Raw genomic sequence first — 22758 nt, 5'->3', positions numbered from 1 at the left:
CTTCTTAGTAGCACCACAAAATACTTCCAATATGTGATATGCTCGGGATGTTCACCATTAATCTTTTATCTGGATACTAATAGGTTCTCTCCCTTCATTACATGCAGTATCTTACATTTATTCACATTTAAATAGACCTTCAATTCATCACACCAAGTGAAAATTTTGTCCAAGTCTCTGCATTACTTACTATGGACCAACGCTGATTTTCCTGTAGACAACAGCATCGTCCACAATCAATCTTACAGTGCTGCCGGTCCTATCTCATTAATCATTTATGTATTTGGAGAATATAAGCAGTGCTATTACACTTTTTTGGAGAACGTCTGATGTTACTTCTATTTCTATTCAACATTCAGTTTCCAACATAACATACTTGATACATTTATGGAGCCAACCAGATATTATGGAAGATACTCTGTACGATCTTATCTCAGTAGTCAGCAACCTAGCACATCTGCATGCCTTTTAGAAATCTAAGAAGACAGAAACTACCTATTCAACTGCATCTGCTCTTTGCAAGACATTGTGTACAAATAAAGCAAGTGAAGTTTCATAGGAGAGGTTTCTGCAAAATCCGTACCAAATCTTTGAAAGAAGAGTCTTTCCTTCTGGAAGTCTTATTTTTTCAGCTTGGAATAGGCTACAGGATCCCGCAACAGCCAGACATAAACAACATTGGTCAGAAGATCTGAACATCTGATATTTTTGAACCCCTTTCTAAACAGGAATGACCATCATTCTCTTCCTGTCATTCTCAATACATCTGAGCTAGGAAAGTGGCCAACTCAACAGTGTATGCAAATCTAATTGAAATCCTGTCAGGGGCTAATGTTTTGCTTGCATCTGAGTCAACTTAATTGTTTTTCAACACTGAGGTGCTTGATTCAATCTCTCATATTTTAGTCTGTGCAGCAAATGTTGCTATGATACTAACTTCATGTGTAAATATATTTTTAAAGGCAGTATTTAATATTTCTACTTTCCATATGACCAGGATGTCCTAGGATTTCTCTTACATCTTCTGTCAGGATGTATTGGTGAAAATTGTTGTAGACTTAACACACAAACCTTTTTGTGGATGCACAAGTTGCAATTAAGTTTTCTCTATCAGTTTCCCTGCAGTCTTTTTGGCACCATTCTCCAATATTTGCTATTAAACCAAGGTGGATCTTTGTCGTATTTTATTACTTTACTTGGTCCATCTTTATCTAGATTGCAATTTATAATGATCTTCAGCTTTAACCACAATTGTTCTCCATTTGCCACATCTGTGCTAAATGATCTCTGTTCATATTTTATATTTATGTAGATTGTTAACGATTTCCCGTCACATTTGACCTAACCCAAATACTCACTCCTAGCTTTCTTGTTCACAATTTTGCCTCCAATGATAACTGTTTGTGTAACAGTAAAAGGTTGTTTATACCCTTGTCATTGGTGACACACTCAAATGATCAAATCTGTTTGTAACCAAGAGATCTAAAGTATTTCTTTCAGAGTGAGTTTTCTGACTAGTTATTTGCAGCAGTTGACAATGTAGTCAGCATTACTTGGCAAGACTGTTTGCCTGTACCACCAATAGCGTGTGTGTGGTTTTCCCAGCTGATACAGTACAGGCTGAAGTCGCAATATTACAACCATATACAGGGGGCATTTCTGTGCTATCAAAGTTGAATGATTCTATGATTGATGTGGTTTGACAGTTGGTGTAAACATCTGGTTATTGGTCCAAGTCTACTGATCCAGAAAACTTGTCCAAATTTGCGAGCAGGTGTATTTCATTTTGAACCTCATCACACCTAATGTTTCTGTTTTTGCTAAAAAGAGTCCTCCTACTCCTCCTGAGGAGTTATCTATCTTTTAGATACACAGTCCAAGTGCCACAAACTTCCCTACGTTCAACTACGAGTTTCAGTAACTCTCCATTCCTAAAGTGCTATGTGGATGACTGCTTTCTAAGAGAGGGTCGAGGTCTGAGACTTTGTTGTGAATACTGCAGCAGCTTTATTTTTAAGATTCTTATTTCCCACATTTTGACTCCAGTCTGTTGGAGGAACAGGGGACCTCAAAGTTTTACATGAAAAAATAAAGAAAGCACACAATAAACAAGGCAACTTTACAAGTCTCCACCAAGCACTGTAGTTCATGGAGCCTATAACAGAGCTCATTACAGAACTGAGAATACCGCTGGTTTAAAACCTCCATCCCGTCCAGACTAGAGGGCCCTGGTCGGATCTTAGAATAATGTTGAAAATTTAAAGTTGTGCAGGGACCTCACTAGTTAAACTATCTGTACTGGGCATTTTCGCCAGTCGCAATTAAGAGCCGACTTGTTTCCACACATTATGAGAGGAAGCAAAGAAAATTGAGCTGACTGGAAACAGAAATGTCTCTTTCATCTGAGGAACAAGGAAGAAAATCAAGTTCAAACCTCTTATGGAAAGAAAAAACACTGTAAAACATAACTCTGGAATAACTTGCACCAAAACTTATTTTTTAAACAGCACTGTCCAAATAAGCTGAAAATGGCCACCAGGAGTAATAATGTGCACAAACGTACATACACAGGAGAGCCCAACAAGAAACTGTGAGGGCTTCTGCATTTGCTTTTTGCTACTCTACAGCTGAATGTGTGTGCCATGTATGGTACAGTTTCCACCATACCTAGGAAGTGGATGCAGCTATTAAAGAAACATGCCACATCATTATAGGCTGTTTATAGCCCACTATGCTGGAGGAGCTGTTTTGCTGGAATTGCTGTTTCTAACATTCAACAAACAGTACCCACAAAAGAGTAAACCAAAACATCTTACATTCATTCTCAGTTTAAATACCAGCAAGCACCTTCATGATTGATGATTACACAGAGTTTCCTTAATAAAGGCAGCTAAGGCATTCACAGGATCACCATGGCAACTGAGACTGTTGTTGTGACATTTTAGAATCAAGTATTTTCAGTTAAGGGTCATACTTGGAGGTGAACTGTCTAATGGCCACACTGAAGAATGTGCAAGTTAGATGTCACCCAACCAAAACAATTCAGGGGTTACGAAGAGCCAACTAATGTCCAGAAATGCAGCACCAGTGTGGAGTATGTTTTGTGAAAGGGGTGCTGAAGAGATCTCTGCCCTCTTCTTGCATTGTCACTTATGCCAATCTTGTGCATTGTGGAGTACTTTAGGAAAACCTACTATTAACATACTAACTAGCCATGTCCCTGTCTACAACTGTTTGATTTTTGTAATGTTTATTTCTTGTCATTAGGTAAGATGTGAATCCTTGTACTTTGTATTGTTTGTTTCTCAGAAGATAAATAAACAAACTAACTCAGGAATCAATGAAAGGTTGGAAACCTTAAGTAAATAACTCTGTTCTCATTTTTCTCCATTCCACTCATTTTCTACTCCTTCCTCTTCTAAAACTCTGAAGAGTACTCAAACATGTAATTGCAGTGTGACTGTAAACATTTATGGCTCAGTTCTAACATTATATCATGGGCTGTTCCAACTAGTGTGCCTGTCAGCTGACAGCTGGGCACCCACAAGGATAGGTGAGCAAACAGCTGACACGTGGGCAGTCAGACAGCTTAGCTTCAGTGTTCATGATCATACCACACCAGCCAGATGCCTGTGGACAGGGGTAATCATGTTGCTAGCCACATGTGCCTAATGAATGAGGTGGTCAATAAGTCTTTTGTGAACCAATTTCTCAAGAGTTTCAGATAAGGTTATTAAAAGGGAGATAGGTCGATAGAGAGGTCTGACAATAGCATACTTTAGCCCCTCACGAACAATCCTGTGCTGGATGGGTTCATTGGATATACAGCACAGTATTTTGCTTATTTCCTTATAGCATTCCCTCAGTAATCTTTAAGAGATACCATCAATGCCAACAGAATTCTTGCTTTTGATCTCTCTAATTATATTTTCAATTTCATGCACTGTGACAGGAGATATTTTAATCAGCTTGTGTTTTTTTTTAATTAATAGCATTTTAAAGGGCTAACATGGCTTGATTAACAGAATGTGTTTTTCCAGTTTGGGCTGCTGATACAACAAAGTGTTTGTTAAAAATGTCGTGTCGATAATTCCTAGCCCCCACTTACCAACAAAACTACTTCTACAGAATAGGAGGAGTTGCCAAGGAGAAACTTTCTCTGTTTCTTTTCAGATTTTATTTTTCTGTCTGTTGTACATTTTATATCACTGTGTAAATGATCAAAAATTTTTGTTGTGCCATTGTGCACCCCTGTTTGTGCTAAAGACAACCTTCATGTGGAGTAATGAATGGTATTTTTCCTTCTGGTATTGTAATTATGAACCTCACTGTTCCTATTGAACTGTAGTGGATTATTTATAACAAACTTCATGCTGTGAAGCAGCAGTCAGAATGCCCAACTCCTTAAACAAATGTGTACAAGATGATCGTGGTTGAGTGCCACATATTCTCACAGCCCGTTTTTGTGCAATGAAAGATGAGTTACCCCAGAACATTATTCAATATGACATTACTTAATGAAAATATTCTCTCGCCCAAGAATTTGCAGTGTTTCTAACAAGGGAACCTCCCCATCGCACCCCCCTCAGATTTAGTTATAAGTTGGCACAGTGGATAGGCCTTGAAAAACTGAACACAGATCAATCGAGAAAACAGGAAGAAGTTGTGTGGAACTATGAAAAAAATTAGTAAAATATACAAACTGAGTAGTCCATGCGTAAGATAGGCAACATCAAGAACAGTGCGAGCCCAGGAGCACCGTGGTCCCGTGGTTAGCGTGAGTAGCTGCGGAACGAGAGGTCCTTGGATCAAATCTTCCCTCCAGCGAAATGTTTAATTTTTTATTTTCAGTTTATGTGACAAACTCTTATGTTTTCATCACTTTTTTGGGAGTGATTATCACATCCACAAGAAAACCTAAATCGGGTAAGGTAGAAGAATCTTTTTACCCATTCGCTAAGTGTACAAGTTACGTGAGTCGACAACATATTCCTGTCATGTGACGCACAGAATATATCAGATGTGTTTTCCTGTGGAGGAATCGGTTGACCTATGACCTTGTGATCAAATGTTTTTGGTTCCCATTGGAGAAGCACGTCCTTTCGTCTACCAATCACACGGTTTTGGGGTGCGGTCGCAAAACACAGACACCAAACTTATTACAGTGAACAGAGACGTCAATGAACGAACGGACAGATCATAACTTTGCGAAAATAAAGAATATAAAATTTTCAGTCGAGGGAAGACTTGAACCAAGGACCTCTCGTTTCGCAGCTACTCACACTAACCACGGATCACGGCGCTCTTGAGCTTACATGTTCCTTGATGTTGCCTATCTTGCACATGGACTACTACGTTTGTATATTTTACTAATTTTTTTCATAGTTCCACACAACTTCTTCCTGTTTTCTCGATTTATCTGTGTTCAGTTCTTCAAGGCCTATCCACTGTGCCAACTTATAACTAAATCTGAGGGGGGTATGATGGGGAGGTTCCCTTGTAAGCACAAATGTGGCTGAATTAAGTTGTTTTAGGAGTTCCAAAATGTATTTATTTTTTTAATTTAAATTCTCATCAATATGGACCCCAAAGAATTTTGAAGTTTCCATCCGACTTAGTATTTCCTCAGTTTGTGTAGTACATATAGATGTGCAGAACTGAATATGTTGGGTCTTTTTAAAATTGAGGCCGAGACCATTTGCAGAAAATCAGTTAATGACACATTTAAGAACTTCGTTTATCATTTCTTCTGTTTCTGTATGTATGCTCAAATTGATTACAATACTAGTATCATCTGCAAAAGGAACTAGTTCTGCTTGTTGTATACTAGACTGAAGATCATTTACATATATGTGGAACAGTAATGGACCTAAGATCAAACATTTGGGAAACCAATGCGTGATTTCTCCCCAGTCAGAATTATAGCTTCAGATAATTATATAATGTGAATTTGTAGCACACAGTTCATTAAATATTAAACTTGACTGTCATTGAAAATTGTAATGGATGTACAAGATAACGCTTATTATAAGATTTTGATTAGGCCTACAATGGACCACTTAATTCCTGCTGAGCTTTCCTCTTAGTCTAGTGCTCCCTCATCTGGCACTATGGGTATTTTTCTCTTTTGGGCCCATTAAATTCCAATTTTCAGGCAAACTTTTACCTCTGTTAGTGACTGGAGAGAATCTGATGTTCTTATGGGCAATTTGTATTGTTTTGTGTCTGGAATGAAGTTTTAGTCAATTTCTAGTTCCTTGAGGCATCTCCCAACTATTCTTGCATACTTTGCATACATCACCTTCTGTCTAGAGAGAGTGCTGAAGATCACTGATGTGAGCCCCTATGGACAATATGACCCCAAAAGAGTATCCTTTTCTTAGTCATTGCTGTTTTAATGCACACTGTATGTTGACAGAGTTCATTGTTGCCTCATATTGTGAAAAAAAGACCTTATTTTACCATCTGCAATTACGTAATTATAGGCCTGCAGCTTCTAATCTCAATCAGATGGCAACTATGTTGCAAGGAATGCATGATGGTCCTTAGCAAGCAATACTATCAGTATTTCAAGTGACTGCTTAAAAAGTCACGACAGACAGCTAAGCATAATGTTTAAAAGCTTACTACTTATTCGAACCCCAGACCACAATTCTAGGCAAACTCCACGGATGACAAAATACTTGCTACAAGGAAGAGGTCTCAACCTAGAATGAAAACTCACCATAACTTAATAAACTAATATTGCTTCTTCCCACAAAATATGCTTCAATGTGAAGAGGAACAAACACCAGGCAACTCCCAAAATCTTGTAAGTGCACATCTTTATTAATACTTCAAAAAAGTATAGAATGTCCAACAATTATGAGAAACAACTCATTTAAGATAAAAAAAGAAGTTATGGCCTTTTGCATTAACATCAAGGTTATTAGTTTAGTTTGAGAAATATGAAGAAAAAAACTAGCCACATGGAGAGAAAAGAAAATATCTAGCCATAACTATATCAAACAATGAATTTTATCAGTTAATCTATGTTCTTTCCGGAATCCATAGTGTCTTAATAAGTGTACCAACTCACTCTGTGCTCTATACGAATTGTATCTCAATAAAAATTTTTACTCTTGGATTTGTTTAAGTTGTGTTGGAGCAGCTTAGTGTAAGTGTACTCTGTTGTTCATTTAAACTGCAATACGATAAAGGAAGCTAGCAAATTATACATAACTTAAGGGCCATTCAAGCATAGCATGCCATGAACATGATTACATCTTGAGTGATACTGCATACATAAACCATATAGCCACAGTAAATATTTTATACAGATAAAAGTTGTGCAGGATTCTTGAATGTTTTGTTTTACATCCTGTAAATAGTAAACATTGCTTGAGAGATCCACAGGTGTTATTCACACTATGCAATACCAGTGTATCTGAACAATCAGCCTGCAACACAAAGATGCATGTGTCTCTGTGTTATGTGGTTTCCCATGCTGCAACACTCATCTGTAGATGGTTGCACATCCTAACTCAAACCACTAATGCTAAAAGTAGAACTAATCACTCTGAATGAATGAGTGTATGGCATTGTTATAACTTTTTAGTAAACACAGTTGTGATTACATTTAAGTTTTTTATTTTTTGATGACTGATTTCAATCTTATAAGATATCATCATCAGATCTACATTCCCTGATGACAGTAGGATTTGCTGGCGTGTAGCAGGTCCATCTGTGCTAGTATGGTGCAGAACTGAGCACTGTACTCCACCCCAGCACTGATGGGGATCTGCTCCACATCAGCCACTCCTACTGCCATCAAGGAGTGTAGATCTGATGATGATCTCTTAGAAGATCAAGACCGATCACCTAAAAATAGAAATTAAAAACTTAGATGCGATCAGAACTGTGTTTACTAAATAAGTTATAATATTAATAGATCACAGTTTTCCCGGAACAGTGTTATAAAATAATTTTGTATGGCATTAGTGGCTGGGAGACCCCATGTGAGGCACTTTGGCAGCCAGGAGCAAGTCTTCCTATTTGGCGGCACTTCGGCAACTTTCACATTGATGCAGATGAGATGAAATGAGTAGGAAAACACAAATATCCCTTCCCCAAGCAAAGAAAAATCTCTGATCAGGCTGGAAATTGAACCCAGGACCCCACAACTGAGAAGCTTTCACTCTCAGCTGGTCAAATAAAAGAAGAGAACAAAAATATTTTTTTCAGCCACAGCATCCTCTTAAGTGACATATGTCATATTTTCCAAAATGAGTTAAAAATTACAAGGGATTACCTGAAAATAATGGATAAAATTGATCCCATTTATTGGAGAAATTTTACTGTTGCTGTAAATGAAAGAACACAGAAGAGTTGGTCTGGATCCAGTCTCTGCTGGTCTTTTGTTAAAGACTGTGGCAAGCAAGTGGTTCGCATATAGTGTAAAGTCACAGCAGTCTCTAAAAATGGTATGTTTCTGAACTTTTCACTGCCAAGTGTGTTCACAGTTTGCACACTGTCACAAGCAAGCATGTGGAATGGTGGATACAGATAACCAGTTAACCAGATTTGTATTTAAAGTGGGCTATCATCCTCAACTTGTCAGTAAAAAAAACCAACAGTGTCATCAAACATGATGATACAGGGTGTATTAACTGTCATTATAACAGAAAAAAAAAACATTCAACAGCTTTCATCTCATCTTGCTACGTGCCACAACAAAGAAAGAGTTGCACATCATTATGTGGAAACATTCGTTTGACGTAGTGTGGTGTATTTTCAAGACTTTACATGGTCAGTTTAACACCTTGCCTTGAACTTTTGTTAAACAACTAGTGAACTTCAGAATGGATAAACACAAGCTGCATATTACATTGCAACTAATACAGCTCAAAACATTAATCTAATGAATGGAAAGAGAGATAATTGGTAAACAACAGCTGCTGACCTTAATGTGGCATTTTCATGAGTGCAGTTATCTATGGAACCTAGAAGCCAACCCTCTGTGTATCTGAAAATCAAGCACCCACAACTGAGCAAGATGGAGCTCCAGTCGCTTGCCTGCACACTATTCCAAATCAAACTGCACGACATATATGCACTGGGAGCAGGAATCGTGTTTAATTGTCTTGGTGAATAAACAGTCATAGTGAGTGTTAACATCAGTACAACATAATTTTGTGCATCCAGCAGCTTCTGCATTTTAAGTTCAGTATGTGTTGCCATTAGTTATACACCAAGACACTTTCAGTGCATACATAGTTTACAATAATCTTAGTTAGTTCCCTGTTCACGATTCATTTGTGCAATAAATCTTAATGCTGTGAAACAAGACATTTTACTTACACAACACAAATTAATTTTTAAATGTGGCCCTTTTTTTTAAATATGCAGATGTGACTTGGTAATTCCTACCCACTGTCTTTTACACGTTACAGTAATACAATTATTTCTATGGAATAGAAGGAGTTGTCAAAGAGAAGCTTTTACAACAGGTTTTTAAATTTTACTTTGCTATCTGTCAGAGATTTTACAGCACTGGGTAAGTGATCAAAAATTTTATTTGCAGCATTGTGCAGCCCTTTTGTGCTACAGGCAATCTCAATGTGGAGTAACAAATGTCATTTTTCTTCTGATATTGCAATTATGTACGCAATTGTGTACGCAATTGTTTCTTTTGAACTGCAGTGGATTATTTACAACAAATTTCATGAGGGAATAAATATGCTGTAGCAGTAGTCAGAGTGCCCGACTACTTTAACAGATGTCTGCAAGAAGATTGTGGATGTGCACCACAGATTACTCTTACAGCACATTTTTGAGTGATTAAGACTTTCTTAAAACTGAGCTGCCCAGAACATTATTCCATATGACATAACTGAATGAAAATATGCGAAATATGTCAACTTACTGGTTTGTCTCTCTGCAAGATTTGCAATGATTCTAAGTGCAAATTTGTCAGTTATACTTTTAAGAACATTGTTTATTATTACTTTTGTTTCTGTATATATACTTACTTGGGATGAATACAGTACTAGTGCATTCTGAATAAAAAAACTAGTTAACTGCTTGTTGTATATTACATGGGATATAATTTAAATATATGAGGAACAACAGTGGATCTAAGACTGAACCTTGAGTAACCCTATACATGTTCTCTCTCCAGTCAGAGTTGTGTCTCCAGACTATTTTGGCTGAATTACTAAGCACAACTTTCTGCTCTGCATTCTTTTGGTTATGTATGACATTACCCATTGGTTCGCTATACCATCAATCCCCTATAACTTCAAATTATCTAGGAGAATACTGTGCTTCAGACAGAAAATTTCTACATAGGTCACAGAATGCACTAACTGGTGCTATTTTATTATTTCATGCTTGTAAAATCTGGTGAGTGAACATGTAAATCGCATTCTCAGTAGAATAACCCTTTTGAAACCCCAGTTGTGATTTGCTGAGGATAACATTCTTGCTTAGGGAAATACTATTCTACAATACACAACCTTATGAAACATTTTGGAAAATGATGTTATCAGTGGAACAGGTCAGTAGTTTTTCACATCTCTCCTATCACATTTCAAATGGAGAGGTTTGAGAGTGGCATATTTCAGTCTCTCTGAAAAAAATGCCTTGAGATAGTGATGTGATATGGGAACAAATATTTAGTACTCTGATGGTAACAACATCAGAACCAGATGAGTTTTTATGAGAATACATAATTTTCTTAATATCAGAAGGAGAAGTTGATGATACATTCATTTGACTGAATTCTATGAGAGTTGCTTTTTCAATCTGAAAGCAGTATGTTACATCTACCATTTGTAGAGATTTTACAAGGGCATGCTGAGAAGTAATGCCTCCAATTTTTCTGTGTTAACTCTTAATGCATTTCAAATAAAACTAACTGTATTAACATTTCACATCTTTACTCGTCGTGTCTAAAAGCTTATTTCTCAACATACTCACCTTGCCAATGAACACATTTCTCCCAATGAGACACGTGCTTGTTGATACCATCACTATAGAATGTTTGATTTTGTTGACAGAGCCACAACCTCACCTCTGCTCGCACCACTTCATCACTATCAAAGTGAAGTCCTCAAAGGAGTTCTTTAAGTTGTGGAAACAGGTGGAAATTGGATGGTGTCAAGTCGGAACTGCACGGAGGATGATTGATGACAGTGAACTCACTGGACTGTTGCAGATGTCACAACGCTCTTTTGTGGTCTGACATTGTCATGCTGAAGGAGAGGGTGCTCCATGGTAGACAAACTTTTCTGCATTTAGAGACTTGATTACAGCACTGTGTCTCGTGTATCTGCACAGTTACATTACATACTGTCACCTTATATGCTACAATTCAGAGCCCTCTAGTGGCTGAGGGTTACAACTTGTGTCAGTGAAGCAGGAAAGATGACCGAGTAATACCCATGGGAACAGAATAAAAAAGTCTGAGACAATACTTTTCGGCACACCCTCATAGTAGTGTGCAAGTCCATATGCTGTTCCATCGAAACTGAAGCTTTGGAAGACATCAGACACCAAACCTCATCCAGAAATATTGCCTGACCTGTCAACAATTGACAAATAGTGTAGTAAGGTGAAATGCAGTCTTTGTCAGACATGTACCTTATCATCAGGAAAATGCTGGACATTTGTGGGAGGAATGCTTGAATATTCTGCAGGACAGTATTTGGATTCTGTCTGGTTCTAAGATGTGTACAGTTGCCACCTGGTTAGTTTCTTCAGGGGGAATCTGGTCTGATGCCTTCACTGGGGTGTTTGGTTTTTCCCATGTCTGCTGTCCTGTTACACAGTGAAATATCCTTGCCACGGCACTGTAGCATGCTGCTAGAGGGGTAAAAACAAATGTTGCCTCCCACTGATAACTGGAGGATCACGTGGTAATTAGTTTCTTGTCTTTGAAGTGAACAACACTGCAACAATCAGAGTTGATTTGGTGGAACTGTACAGCAACAACATACCATGAGCTGACATTAGTTGGTTCAAATGGCTCTAAGCACTATGGGACTTAACATCTGAGGTCATCAGTCCCCTAGACTTAGAACTACTTAAACCTAACTAACCTAAGGACATCACGCACATCCATGCCTGAGGCATGATATGAACCTGTGACCGTAGCAGTCGCATGGTTCTGGACTGAAGCACCTAGAACCGCTCGTCCACAACGGCTGGCCCATTAGTTGGTACAAATACTACCACTGCAGTCAAACATATTATCTCAATGCCTAAGAATGAAGTGGTAGACCACCTCTGTGAAGAACCAGATATTACAAGGGAAGTGAAGGCCCTGACACTATACGATCAGTATATTACAACTGAGACAAAGCGTAACATGTAAAAATCAGTCATGGATCAGGTTTAAGTGTTTTGCATGACATTCTAAATACAGCAAAAGCTTTCAGGGGTTGGGTCGTTTGGCGGAGGAAATCAGACAGCGAGGTCATCGGTCTCAACGGATTAGGGAAGGTCGGGGAAGGAAGTCGGCTGTGCCCTTTCAAAGGAACCATCCCGGCATTTGCCTGAAGCGATTTAGAGAAATCATGGAAAACCTAAATCAGGATGGCCGGACGCGGGATTGAACCATCGTCCTCCCGAATGCGAGTCCAGTGTGCTAGCCACTGTGCCACCTCGCTCAGTAAAAGCTATCACCTACTAGATTCTGCAACTGCTCACACCAATTCAGAAACTCCACTGAATCGAAGGAGCAACAGAAATATTGCAGCTGATTCAAACATTATACAGGTGACTTCTGTAACCACCTCATTATGGACGAGTGTTCAGTGTATCACTTTGGCCCCAGGTGAAGGAGAAAAGGGAGCATTGGAAATGTGAATTTACTACTAGCAAAACAGGCATAAACCCAACCATCATTAGGCAAGATGATGAATGTTTTTTGGGACTGCCATGCTGTGTTTTTACCAGATCATGTTCATAAGGGGGCAAACCATCACATGAGTGTACCCCAAAATCTCCTGACAAGGTTGCAGGAAGCCGTGCTTTTGCTCCATAATGTGTTAGCTGATTCTGCAGGATACTGTCACACTTGCTACTTCTTTGGGCTATCAAATTCTCAACCCCCATCCCTGCATATCTCCTAGCACAGCATCCAATGACCTTCTTCTCCTACCAAGATGAAGAAACAATTACATGGCAGACATTCCCAAAACTAACAATGAGATGACTCTCGAGGAATAACACTTCTTGAATTGCCAAAATGCATGCTTCTATACCCAAGGGCTTCACCAATTCATATGTCTTTGTGAAAAACGTGTTGCACTGAATGTGGATTTTGTATAGAAGGAAAAACATCACAATCATGTTTTGTGGTCACAACCTGGTTTTTTTTTTTTCAGGTGAAAAAACTTTATGACTACACCTTGTAAACACTTAAACCTGCACCCATTTGAACCTGCTTGTTGTATTCAAACCTTGGTCTCCGTACACAATTCTATTTCACCACCCACTTTCCCCGTATTACATTAGTGATGATTCACTGATGACACAGTAATTCAGTACTGCACAAGGCCGTACCAACCTTTATAAACAATGCTTAAGGGAAAAACCAACATTGTTAGATGTTTATAGTGAAAAGAACCTCAAGCTGAAGTCAAATTTTACAAATCACCTTAAATTTCTAAGCTCTGTAACCCAACTTTTGCATTGTGGATAAAATCAGATTCTGTAGATACGAACATCAAAGCAGACTTACTTTTCCTATTTTCATTCACTAATGTCTAGAACCATCACACCCTCAGATAACTCACCACTAAGGAGGAAAGCAGTTGCCACACAGAAGTGTGTAATAAGAGTAATATTTGATGTCTGTTCTAGAATCTCTTGCACACAGCTGTTTCAGCGGTTGGGCATGCTGACAACAGCTTTTCAGCAGATTTAAGCCCTTATCAAGTTTTTTGTGAACAATCAATCACAGTTTGAAAACAACAACATTCATAACAACAATATTTCAGGAAATCAGCCATAAAACTGACTGGATACACATCATAGTGAGATCTTGCAATTATGATCCACAGAACAAGCAAATAACTAACTAACTGTCCACATTTCAGTCTAGTTACCACATACATTTCATTGTATTGCATTTCAGTTCCATACTCCTCATTAGTTATTTGATCTACCTACATAATCTTCACTATTCTTCTGTAGCATCATACTTCAAATTCCTCTACCCTCTTCTTGTCTGCACTGTTTATTGTCCACATTTCACCTCCATACAAGGCTACACTATGGGCAAACACCTCCATAAAATACATCCAAACAATTTTATACTCAATATTAATGCTTTTCTTGCTACTGCCAGTCTGCATTTTATATCCTCTTTACTTGAGTTATCATCAGATATTTTGCTGCCCAAGCAGCTAAACTCATCTACTACTTTTAGTGTGTCATTTCCTAATTTCCTCAGCACTACCTGATTTAACTCCACGACATTCCATTAGCTTTGAGGTACCTTTGTCGATTTTCACGTTGTGTCTTTGGATTGTAATTTCAGTCTTATTTCTGTACCAATTTTATATAATCTTTTGCTCTCTCTACTTCATTCCTGCTACCTCCAGAATTTCAAAGGTTTATTCCAGTCTCCACTGTAGAAAGCTTTCTCTAAATGTATGAATCTTCCATATTAGTTATACTGTCAGTACTGCCTCCTGTGTTCATACATTGTTCCAGAACCGAAACAGATCTTCCAGAGCTCAGCTTCTGGCGGTCTTTCCATTGTATTACAATTAATTCATGTCACTATTTTACAACCATGGCTTATTATAGTGACAATTCTGTGATATACACTCCTATCAACACCCATCTCCTTTGGCACAGAAATTAGGGTACTTTTCCTGTCACATACCTTAGATACCAGGGTACTAGTTTTATTGATAATTCTGACAACACTGTATACACCATGTACCTTGTTTCGACTTAAGTCTTCCAGCAAATTATTCTCACAGTATCATATGTCCCATCTAACATTCATCTAAATTCTCTCCCCTTTCCTTTATATTGCTTTCAAGCTTGTTTCTTTTGTACAGCCATTACATGCATTTCTTCCATCCTTAAGACTTCCCTCCTTTGCTTACAAGTGGCTTGTCATCTAAACTCTTGATACTCTTAGTTGAGTGCCCACAAACCAAACATCGTCACTGTCTTCATCATCATTGTTGTTGTTGTCATCTTCATGATACTCTTACTGCTACATTCTTTTCTCCACAGATTTCTTCAATTTTCTACCTACCGGTTGGTATCCAGTTTTCTCATGATCATTCACGCTGCTAGAGTTTCACATTTATCCTTTATTAATTTCTGCCTTGCCATTTTGCATTTCTTCTCACTCTAATCTTTTAGACATCTTGACTTCTGCCTGTTCCACTTGCTGTGTTTTTATGTTTTCTCAGTTAAATTAATTATCTTTCATATTATTCAAGGATTTCTATAGGCCCTTGTTTTTTGCCTATGTGGTCATTCCATTCAAATCCTGTTTTATTCCTGTCCATTTTCTAATCAATCATCGTCTAATGCTCCCTTTTTTCCTGCCTTCTTGCAATTTCTTCAGTTTCTATCTGCTGATCATAACCAATAAATTATGGGTGGTCCACATCAGAATCTATAATGTTTTGCGGTTTAAAATCTTGTTTAGATATCTCTGTAGGCCTACTATCAATCCATAATCCATCTAAAACATTCCAGTGTCTCAGCTAAGATTATTAAAGTTCTACTAGATGCTTTCCTCTAAGTCCTTTCTCCTGATACATATTCTCCTACAACTCCCCCCCCCCCCCCTTTTCTTTCTCTTCTTACTCTCAAACTCCAGCCCCCTCCCCCAAATCACAATTAAATTTTCGGTTCCCTTAAAGATCTGAATAATTTCTTTTATTTCATCATATGTTATTTAATATCTCCATGACCTGCAGAGCTATTACACATAAAAGCTGTTACTACTGTGGCTATGACTATATTCATTATGCTGTTCACACTAGTACATCCCAATTTGTATCTTCTCATTCATCACGAGATATACTCTTGCATTATGCTTATTTGGTTGTGCGTTAATAACAGTGCACTAAACTGAACTGATGGCCTGCTCTTTCTGTCAATGCACTTCATTTACTCCCACGTAACTTCAAGTTATCCTTTTCACTTTTTAACTTATTTAACCTAATTACCCAATTAAGTGATCAAACAATCCACACTTTGATGCATGGAATACAAGATTTGTTTTTCCTGACAACACCCTCTTGAACTTTTACCTCCAGAATATTCCACCCAAAAGGATGTTATTATCAATCAGCCATACAGCAGAGTTCCTTGTCCTTGTGTAATCTACAACTGTAGTTTCCATTTTCTTTCAACCATTCACGGTACCAACGTAACGAGACCATCTTGGGTAATGTTAGGAGGCCAGATCAGTCAATTATTCAGACTAATGCCCTATTTACATGAAGCATTCCGTAGTGTCTCGCTGTGAGGACTGCTGACTAACCCTGCTCTTCTTTCAATTTTCACCTCTTCTACTAATTGAAATAGATACGTATGAGCCACAGACCAGAACAAAGCATGGCTTTAAGCACATTTCAGTGATTAAGGAAGTACAGGACAGTTACAATTCAGGGAAAGAGAGAAATATCTCTCTCATTATTACAACACATGCAACACTGGCACATGCCCAATTCCAAAATTATAGAACTAAATAATGTAAACACATGAGAAAAACAACAGGCCTACCAGTCTTTGATGTGAGTTATGTGATGTGTCTACCAATATTCACCCATCTAACTCCTCTTTTTTACTTCTTTTACAGCAGTAGGAAGTATGTCAGACTGGGGATCAGAGTCAAACCAAACATCTAAATGTTCAATCACCACTTGGTTCTAGAGCTTTTGCACGGAGTTAACATGACGGTCTGGGATGAAAACAATCCAGCTACATCAGGTTTCTTATTCCAAAATACACTAAATCCCACCATACCTGACTGAATGAGGTATTTTTGATAACTTCTTTACTTAGGTCATTATATATTTCATTGTCTTCGAAAGTTCAGACATCCTTACATTTATTACCACCCATGGTACAAATAAATTGTTGTCATGAAAAGAAGATATGCACATCAGAAATTGAGTCCGCATATACTTTCCTTAAGTTTTGGAACACTAAAGAGAGAAAGATTTTTTTCTTACATTAGAAAAAAGAGCAACTATGAATTGATACACAAAGCAATCAGTGAAAGAAGGTACCTGATGCACAAGAAGTAAACACATCGACATGACCACTCTGCAAGCCACACTTATGTGCCTGGCAGAGGGTTCTTTGAACCACTTCAGACAATTTCTCTACTGTTCCAAACTCTTACAGCACTTGGGGATAATGAACACTTAAATCTTTCTGTACAAGCTCCAATTTCTCTTATTTTATTAAGATGATCATTTCTCCTCGTGTAAACTGGTGACAATAAATTATTTTTACATACAAAGAAGAAAGCTAGTTTTTGAAAATTTTTGGAAATATCTCACCACAATTAAAAATGCCTTTGTTTTAATTATTACCATTGCAACTCACTAACGTATTGTATCATAATGGTAATAATGGGTCATCGTAGATAAGTTTTGGATGTTACATAAATTTGTGCCAATTTGAGCAATTCAGGAAAACTGGTCACATAAATTCAGTCTAAACAAGAAACGAGATGAGTAATAGAATAAAACAGATTATTTTTTCCTTGAACAGAGTTCACAATCAAGTAGAATTTTATTTTGAAAGGTAATATTTTCACATTTAACTGGCAACATCTATTATGATCAACACAATTGTGATTTCAACTGTAAAATCATTTCAGTATGAAAAATAATACTGCAAGGCACTATTATTGGGAATGAACAAAGCAGTGTACTCAGTTGCTGGGATTTGTTAAGCTGCAGTGGAAATAATGTTGGAGGTGAATTATGTTTATATAAGCTCGACATATGCCTCAGCATGAAATTTTCCATATTGACACTGTAGTTTATGAATCACTGCTACTTTTCAGGTAGAATCCTGTGTACAATGTGGTCCTATAGCAGGCTCACTGTTCACCATGAATATAAAGGACATGACAGATAATACTTGAGGTCAACTGAACGTACTGATACCCAACGTCTGATGTCACTTCATAGTGTTACAAAATAATGTTGAGATGTGTGACACTACAGATGTGCAGACATGAAAAGAGTAGAACACTGACAACATTTTTTATACAATTTTTATGTAGGTTGCGGTGACAGACTGATAGGCAGTGTAGTCAGGGGACTAGGTGATTTTGGTTGCGAGCTGATAAAGTGGTATCAAAAGCTTCAGTTAATCCAATGTTTGTAGTCCTATGAAGGTATTCCCAGATGAAGCAGATGAACTGATTTGGTATTGTTTGACGATGTGACTGGTAATCCACCATAAGTTTCAAGTACTTAGTAGTATCTGCCCATAATGATTTAAGGCAGAATGGCCACACAATACTGGAAACAAAAAGGAGGATGCTGAGGTGATAATGATCACACAAATGAGGCTGGTCATCAAACTAACAACTAACCAATCCTTGAGTGCTTTTCCAGGCTTTTGGACACTTAAGTTGTAAGAGGCCATCAAATGAAAATGAGACACATGGGAAAATGCAAGTAAAATATTATTTTAAAAGTAATCACAATAACTGTTTATACATTTATCCCACTACAAGATAAGATGGTCATTGCCTTCATGGAAAAATGTTTGCAGTTGCCTGAAGAACCATTACTGTATCCAGGCACACTCCTCTTTGTCCCAGGCAAATTGATGGCTGCGAGTGCCTTTCTTCAGGGCTCCAAAAATATGGAAATTGTATGGTGAGAGATCAGTACTTTATAGAGGATGTGTAAAGGCTTCCCAGCAAAACTTCTGCAGCATACTCTGAAAAACCTTGGGGATACATGTGCCAGCTGTAGAAGTTTTTCTGCGAAGCCCTCGCACATCCTCTATACAGTCCTGAGCTCTCACCATGCAATTTACATATTTTTAGAGCCCTGAAGAAAGACATTCAACTCTATCAATTTGCTTCAGACAAAGATGTGCACATCTGGGTACACTCATGGTTCCGTAGGCAATCACAAACATTTGTCTGTGAAGGCAATGACGATGTTGTCTCACAGTGGGGTAAATGTGTTAACAGTTATGGTGATTACATTTGAAATAATAAATGATTTACTTACTTTTTTCCTTCTGTCTTGTTTTCGTTGGATGTCCCTTATAGATCAACAGAGGAGACACAAAACATTCAAAGAAGAGCTGCACAATACATCATGCATTTCTTTACGCAGTGCAAGAGCATCACAGAAATGTTCAACAAACACAGTGTTGAGATGTTGCAGGAAAGATATTGTGAATCACAGAGAACCTTCAAAATTCTGTGAGACTTTATTTCAAAATGGCTGAAGAAACATAGCATTTCCTCCCAAAAGTGTCACCTGTGGTAACCACAACACTAAAATTAGATAAACCCAGGTGCCTAGAGGGGCAATACAGCCTTTCTACCCACATCAGCATATGTAAGTGAATAGGATTTGTGGGGGAAGGGGCAGTGGCAGAGGAGGAGAGAGCATCAATACATTATGAATCCTCCTCAAACACTCTAAAGTGGCTCACAGATTACATATGTGGATCAAATGCATCTGTGTCTTTTACCTGTTTTAGAAATACAATCTTACTTATTTTTTAAAAATAATTTGCCGTTTAATGTGCTATGTACTATAATTTCTACAACTGCAGATGTGACCTGCAAGTCATTTTCAAGTAATTAATGTTACAATTAATGTATTTTCAGCACCTTAACCACCCTATCGAAAATGAGGAAATGATAATAGGTTTAAATAGTACACTCAATGGCAAACATGTCATTTAAACAGAGCCTTACTCCTAGTCTGTTCCACACTTTCCTCTATTATAAATCATCCATGAGTAAAATTACTTGATCTCTTTTTTTATTTATTTATTTATTTTATTTTTTTATTCACTGAACAGAGTGATTGTAATCTTTATCTAGGTTATGTTGGAAGACAATAATTTGGTTATGAGTTGGCAAAACCAGTGAATATGAATGTCAAATAAATCCTGCTACCAGGCTATCAACTGAATAATATTTTAGCACCCTATACATGGAAAGAGGGCTTTTTTATTCAAGCAGTGGCTGCTCAGATTACTGGGTGAGAATGAGTGGACCTAATTCCAGACCATTCCACTACATTCTCAATACACAAATAAAAAATATATTTCAGCAGCCAGCAAGCTAACAACTAAACTTGGGTAACTGTATAGATTGTTAAGGTTGGTATGAATCTTTCAAATTAAGACTACACATGAAATGGACCACTACTCAGCAAACATCATGCTCATGAGACTTCATAATATTATCACAGATGCTCATCGTCAATATCCACCACAGATGCTCATAATCAATATCTACACAACAAAACAGATTCCAGGAAAAATATTTACCTATGTCACTCATAAAACATGGCTACAGTTCTTGTTTCTGCAGCGTTATTATTGGCTTTGCAACCGTCAGTCAGAATCAAATATACACTTGTTTTATGATACTCTGCCGTTCAATACTAAACACTGTCTGTGCCTCTTAATACAAACTCTGTAACACAAACATTTTCCACTTGTCCGCAGTGTCTATAATACATTCAACAATATTTACTGTTGAATTATACTTCTGTGTAAAGGTACGAGAGGGTAGCCTATGAAAGTGCTGTCTTATACTTGGAATCGTTATTTCTGTCTCAAATTATGATACACTGATTTAAAATCTCTAATATTACTGCCGAATGCAACACAATTACAAAAACTACGAAAGATATTAATTATGACATATGTGTATATTCTCAGGTAGGTGCCCTTCCTTTGGTTTTCATCATAAATAAATGTTTTAACAATGACATGGCCCATATAGTAAAGAATATGTACGAAAAAACTAGCGAATTCAAAAGATTATAATCAACATCATTTTCACGCACGTTTACGTTAAATAAACATTTTATTCGCATTATTCTAGTGTTTGTATTTTTTGTGTATGAAATCATTTCCTGCAGCTTTTCTCCACTCACGTGCAAGAAATGAAAATTACTTGTGTGAGAATATATAATACTTGAAGACATCTGAATCCTCCATGTACTCTTTCTCAGTATCATCAGAAAGCAGACAGCACCAGTTTATTTAACTTAGAAACTGGTTATATTAAAGGCTATGATTATCAGAGATTAATGTCAACGCAAACACAACTGATTGTCTCAACAACTTTGTCTTCCATTCATAGGGTACAGTAGCGCGTGTTAAGTTTCCGCTCTGAGCGCAGCTGTCAATAGTATCATATTTATTACAGAACCAGGTAGAACGTTGGAAAGGTAGTTACCTCAATTTGCCTGTTACTATCTGACAGTCAAGGCCTTTCTGTTTAATTTATGTATTGTTTAGATGGGACATGACAATAAAAAACGGGTTGTCAAATCATCTACCTATCCTTTTAACTATACAGCAAGTTGTTACATAATCAAATTACGGTACCGCTTCTCACATGTTTTGATGTTGCGATTACGTTTCCTATCGAAACAAATGAACGTTGCAACAGTGCTTCAGCAACAATGAGTCAAGAAATTTAGACATTTACATTAAACAGCACCAACCTTGATATGACGTAACAGATATTCAATTAAGGCCTTCTTCTTCATACATTTCTCGTCATCTTGGCACAGTCCACGATTTAAACCCATGATCAGAGTTCTTAACAATCCTCCTTCGATGCTGTCCCATATCCACTTCGGAGTATAGCATAACATAGCTTGAAAGAAAAGCACGAAACACACCCACTGATAGTAAGTGTAATACTTCTTGGCATCTTCGTCGCCGAAGTCGTTTGCGACTCCAGGATGTGCCACTTCACTGCCCACTTGTCTTAGGAAAGCATCCGGCATCGTAAACGTTGATGTAATCCAACAATACGTGTTTATTGGCCTGACTGGTAATCCATTTACAATGCAATGTATGGGGTTGCCAACATACTGCGTGGCCGTAATAATGAGAGAACATGTCAGTAGCAAAACTGTGGTGAACAAGTTATGAAGTCTGAAAATGGCATTATCAGTAACGATGTCCTGCCACTTCAGGTATTCCTTCAACCCTCCCAATAATTTATACATGTTGACAGCACACGATCAAGATGGCGTCAGAAAACAACCCCCTGAATTAATTTCCTCTCAGCAGTTCCTGATAATACACAAAATTTTTAGCATTTCCGTTGGTCTGCAGAACTGTAACAAGCTCTTTTTCCCCGTGTAGGCGATATTTACATCCGCGAATGCCGTTCGACACACAAGCGAAAACGCACACACTGCCACCACACTCCACGCTTGCAACTGGACGCTACACCGAGCGCCACACGCTTTCTTCTCGTAGTGATTCCAGTTACTGCGTGAAGCGGTCGCCACCACTACCCTCCCCACTCCGCGGGATCCATTCTACTCGCTAGCCTCGCGCCAGGCGCCGCACAAATCACATGGAGAATGCTACAGCTTTTCCGTAACTCATACCGTTGCCTGTGCTGTAAAACTGTACCATCACTTCTCAAAAAAGTCACCTGTTAAAAGTACCGAATTATGTTTTGTTTTGTTGCGTTGTTGATGAATGACGTTGCGTGGACGTGTTGGACAAGGCGACTTGCGCGTCAGCTGGGGTGGT

The 22758-nt window shown here is 37.9% G+C and overlaps 1 protein-coding gene across 1 annotated transcript in view; it reads right to left on the bottom strand.

The window, feature by feature from the left end:
• Positions 1-22472, bottom strand: part of LOC126248674 (innexin inx1) — a 28777-nt gene extending 6305 nt beyond the window's left edge. The window contains exon 1 of the mRNA XM_049949906.1: positions 21708-22472. Within this exon, the coding sequence (XP_049805863.1) occupies positions 21708-22220 (513 nt within the window). The 5' untranslated portion in view covers positions 22221-22472. The remainder of the gene's footprint in view (positions 1-21707) is intronic.
• Between the last annotated feature and the right edge of the window lie 286 nt (positions 22473-22758).

Source organism: Schistocerca nitens, chromosome 3 (assembly GCF_023898315.1).
Source record: "Schistocerca nitens isolate TAMUIC-IGC-003100 chromosome 3, iqSchNite1.1, whole genome shotgun sequence".
In the NCBI taxonomy this organism is placed as follows: Eukaryota; Metazoa; Arthropoda; class Insecta; order Orthoptera; family Acrididae; genus Schistocerca; species Schistocerca nitens.
The sequence above is the reverse complement of the archived record's forward strand: the minus strand, read 5'-3'. Positions and strand labels throughout refer to the sequence as shown.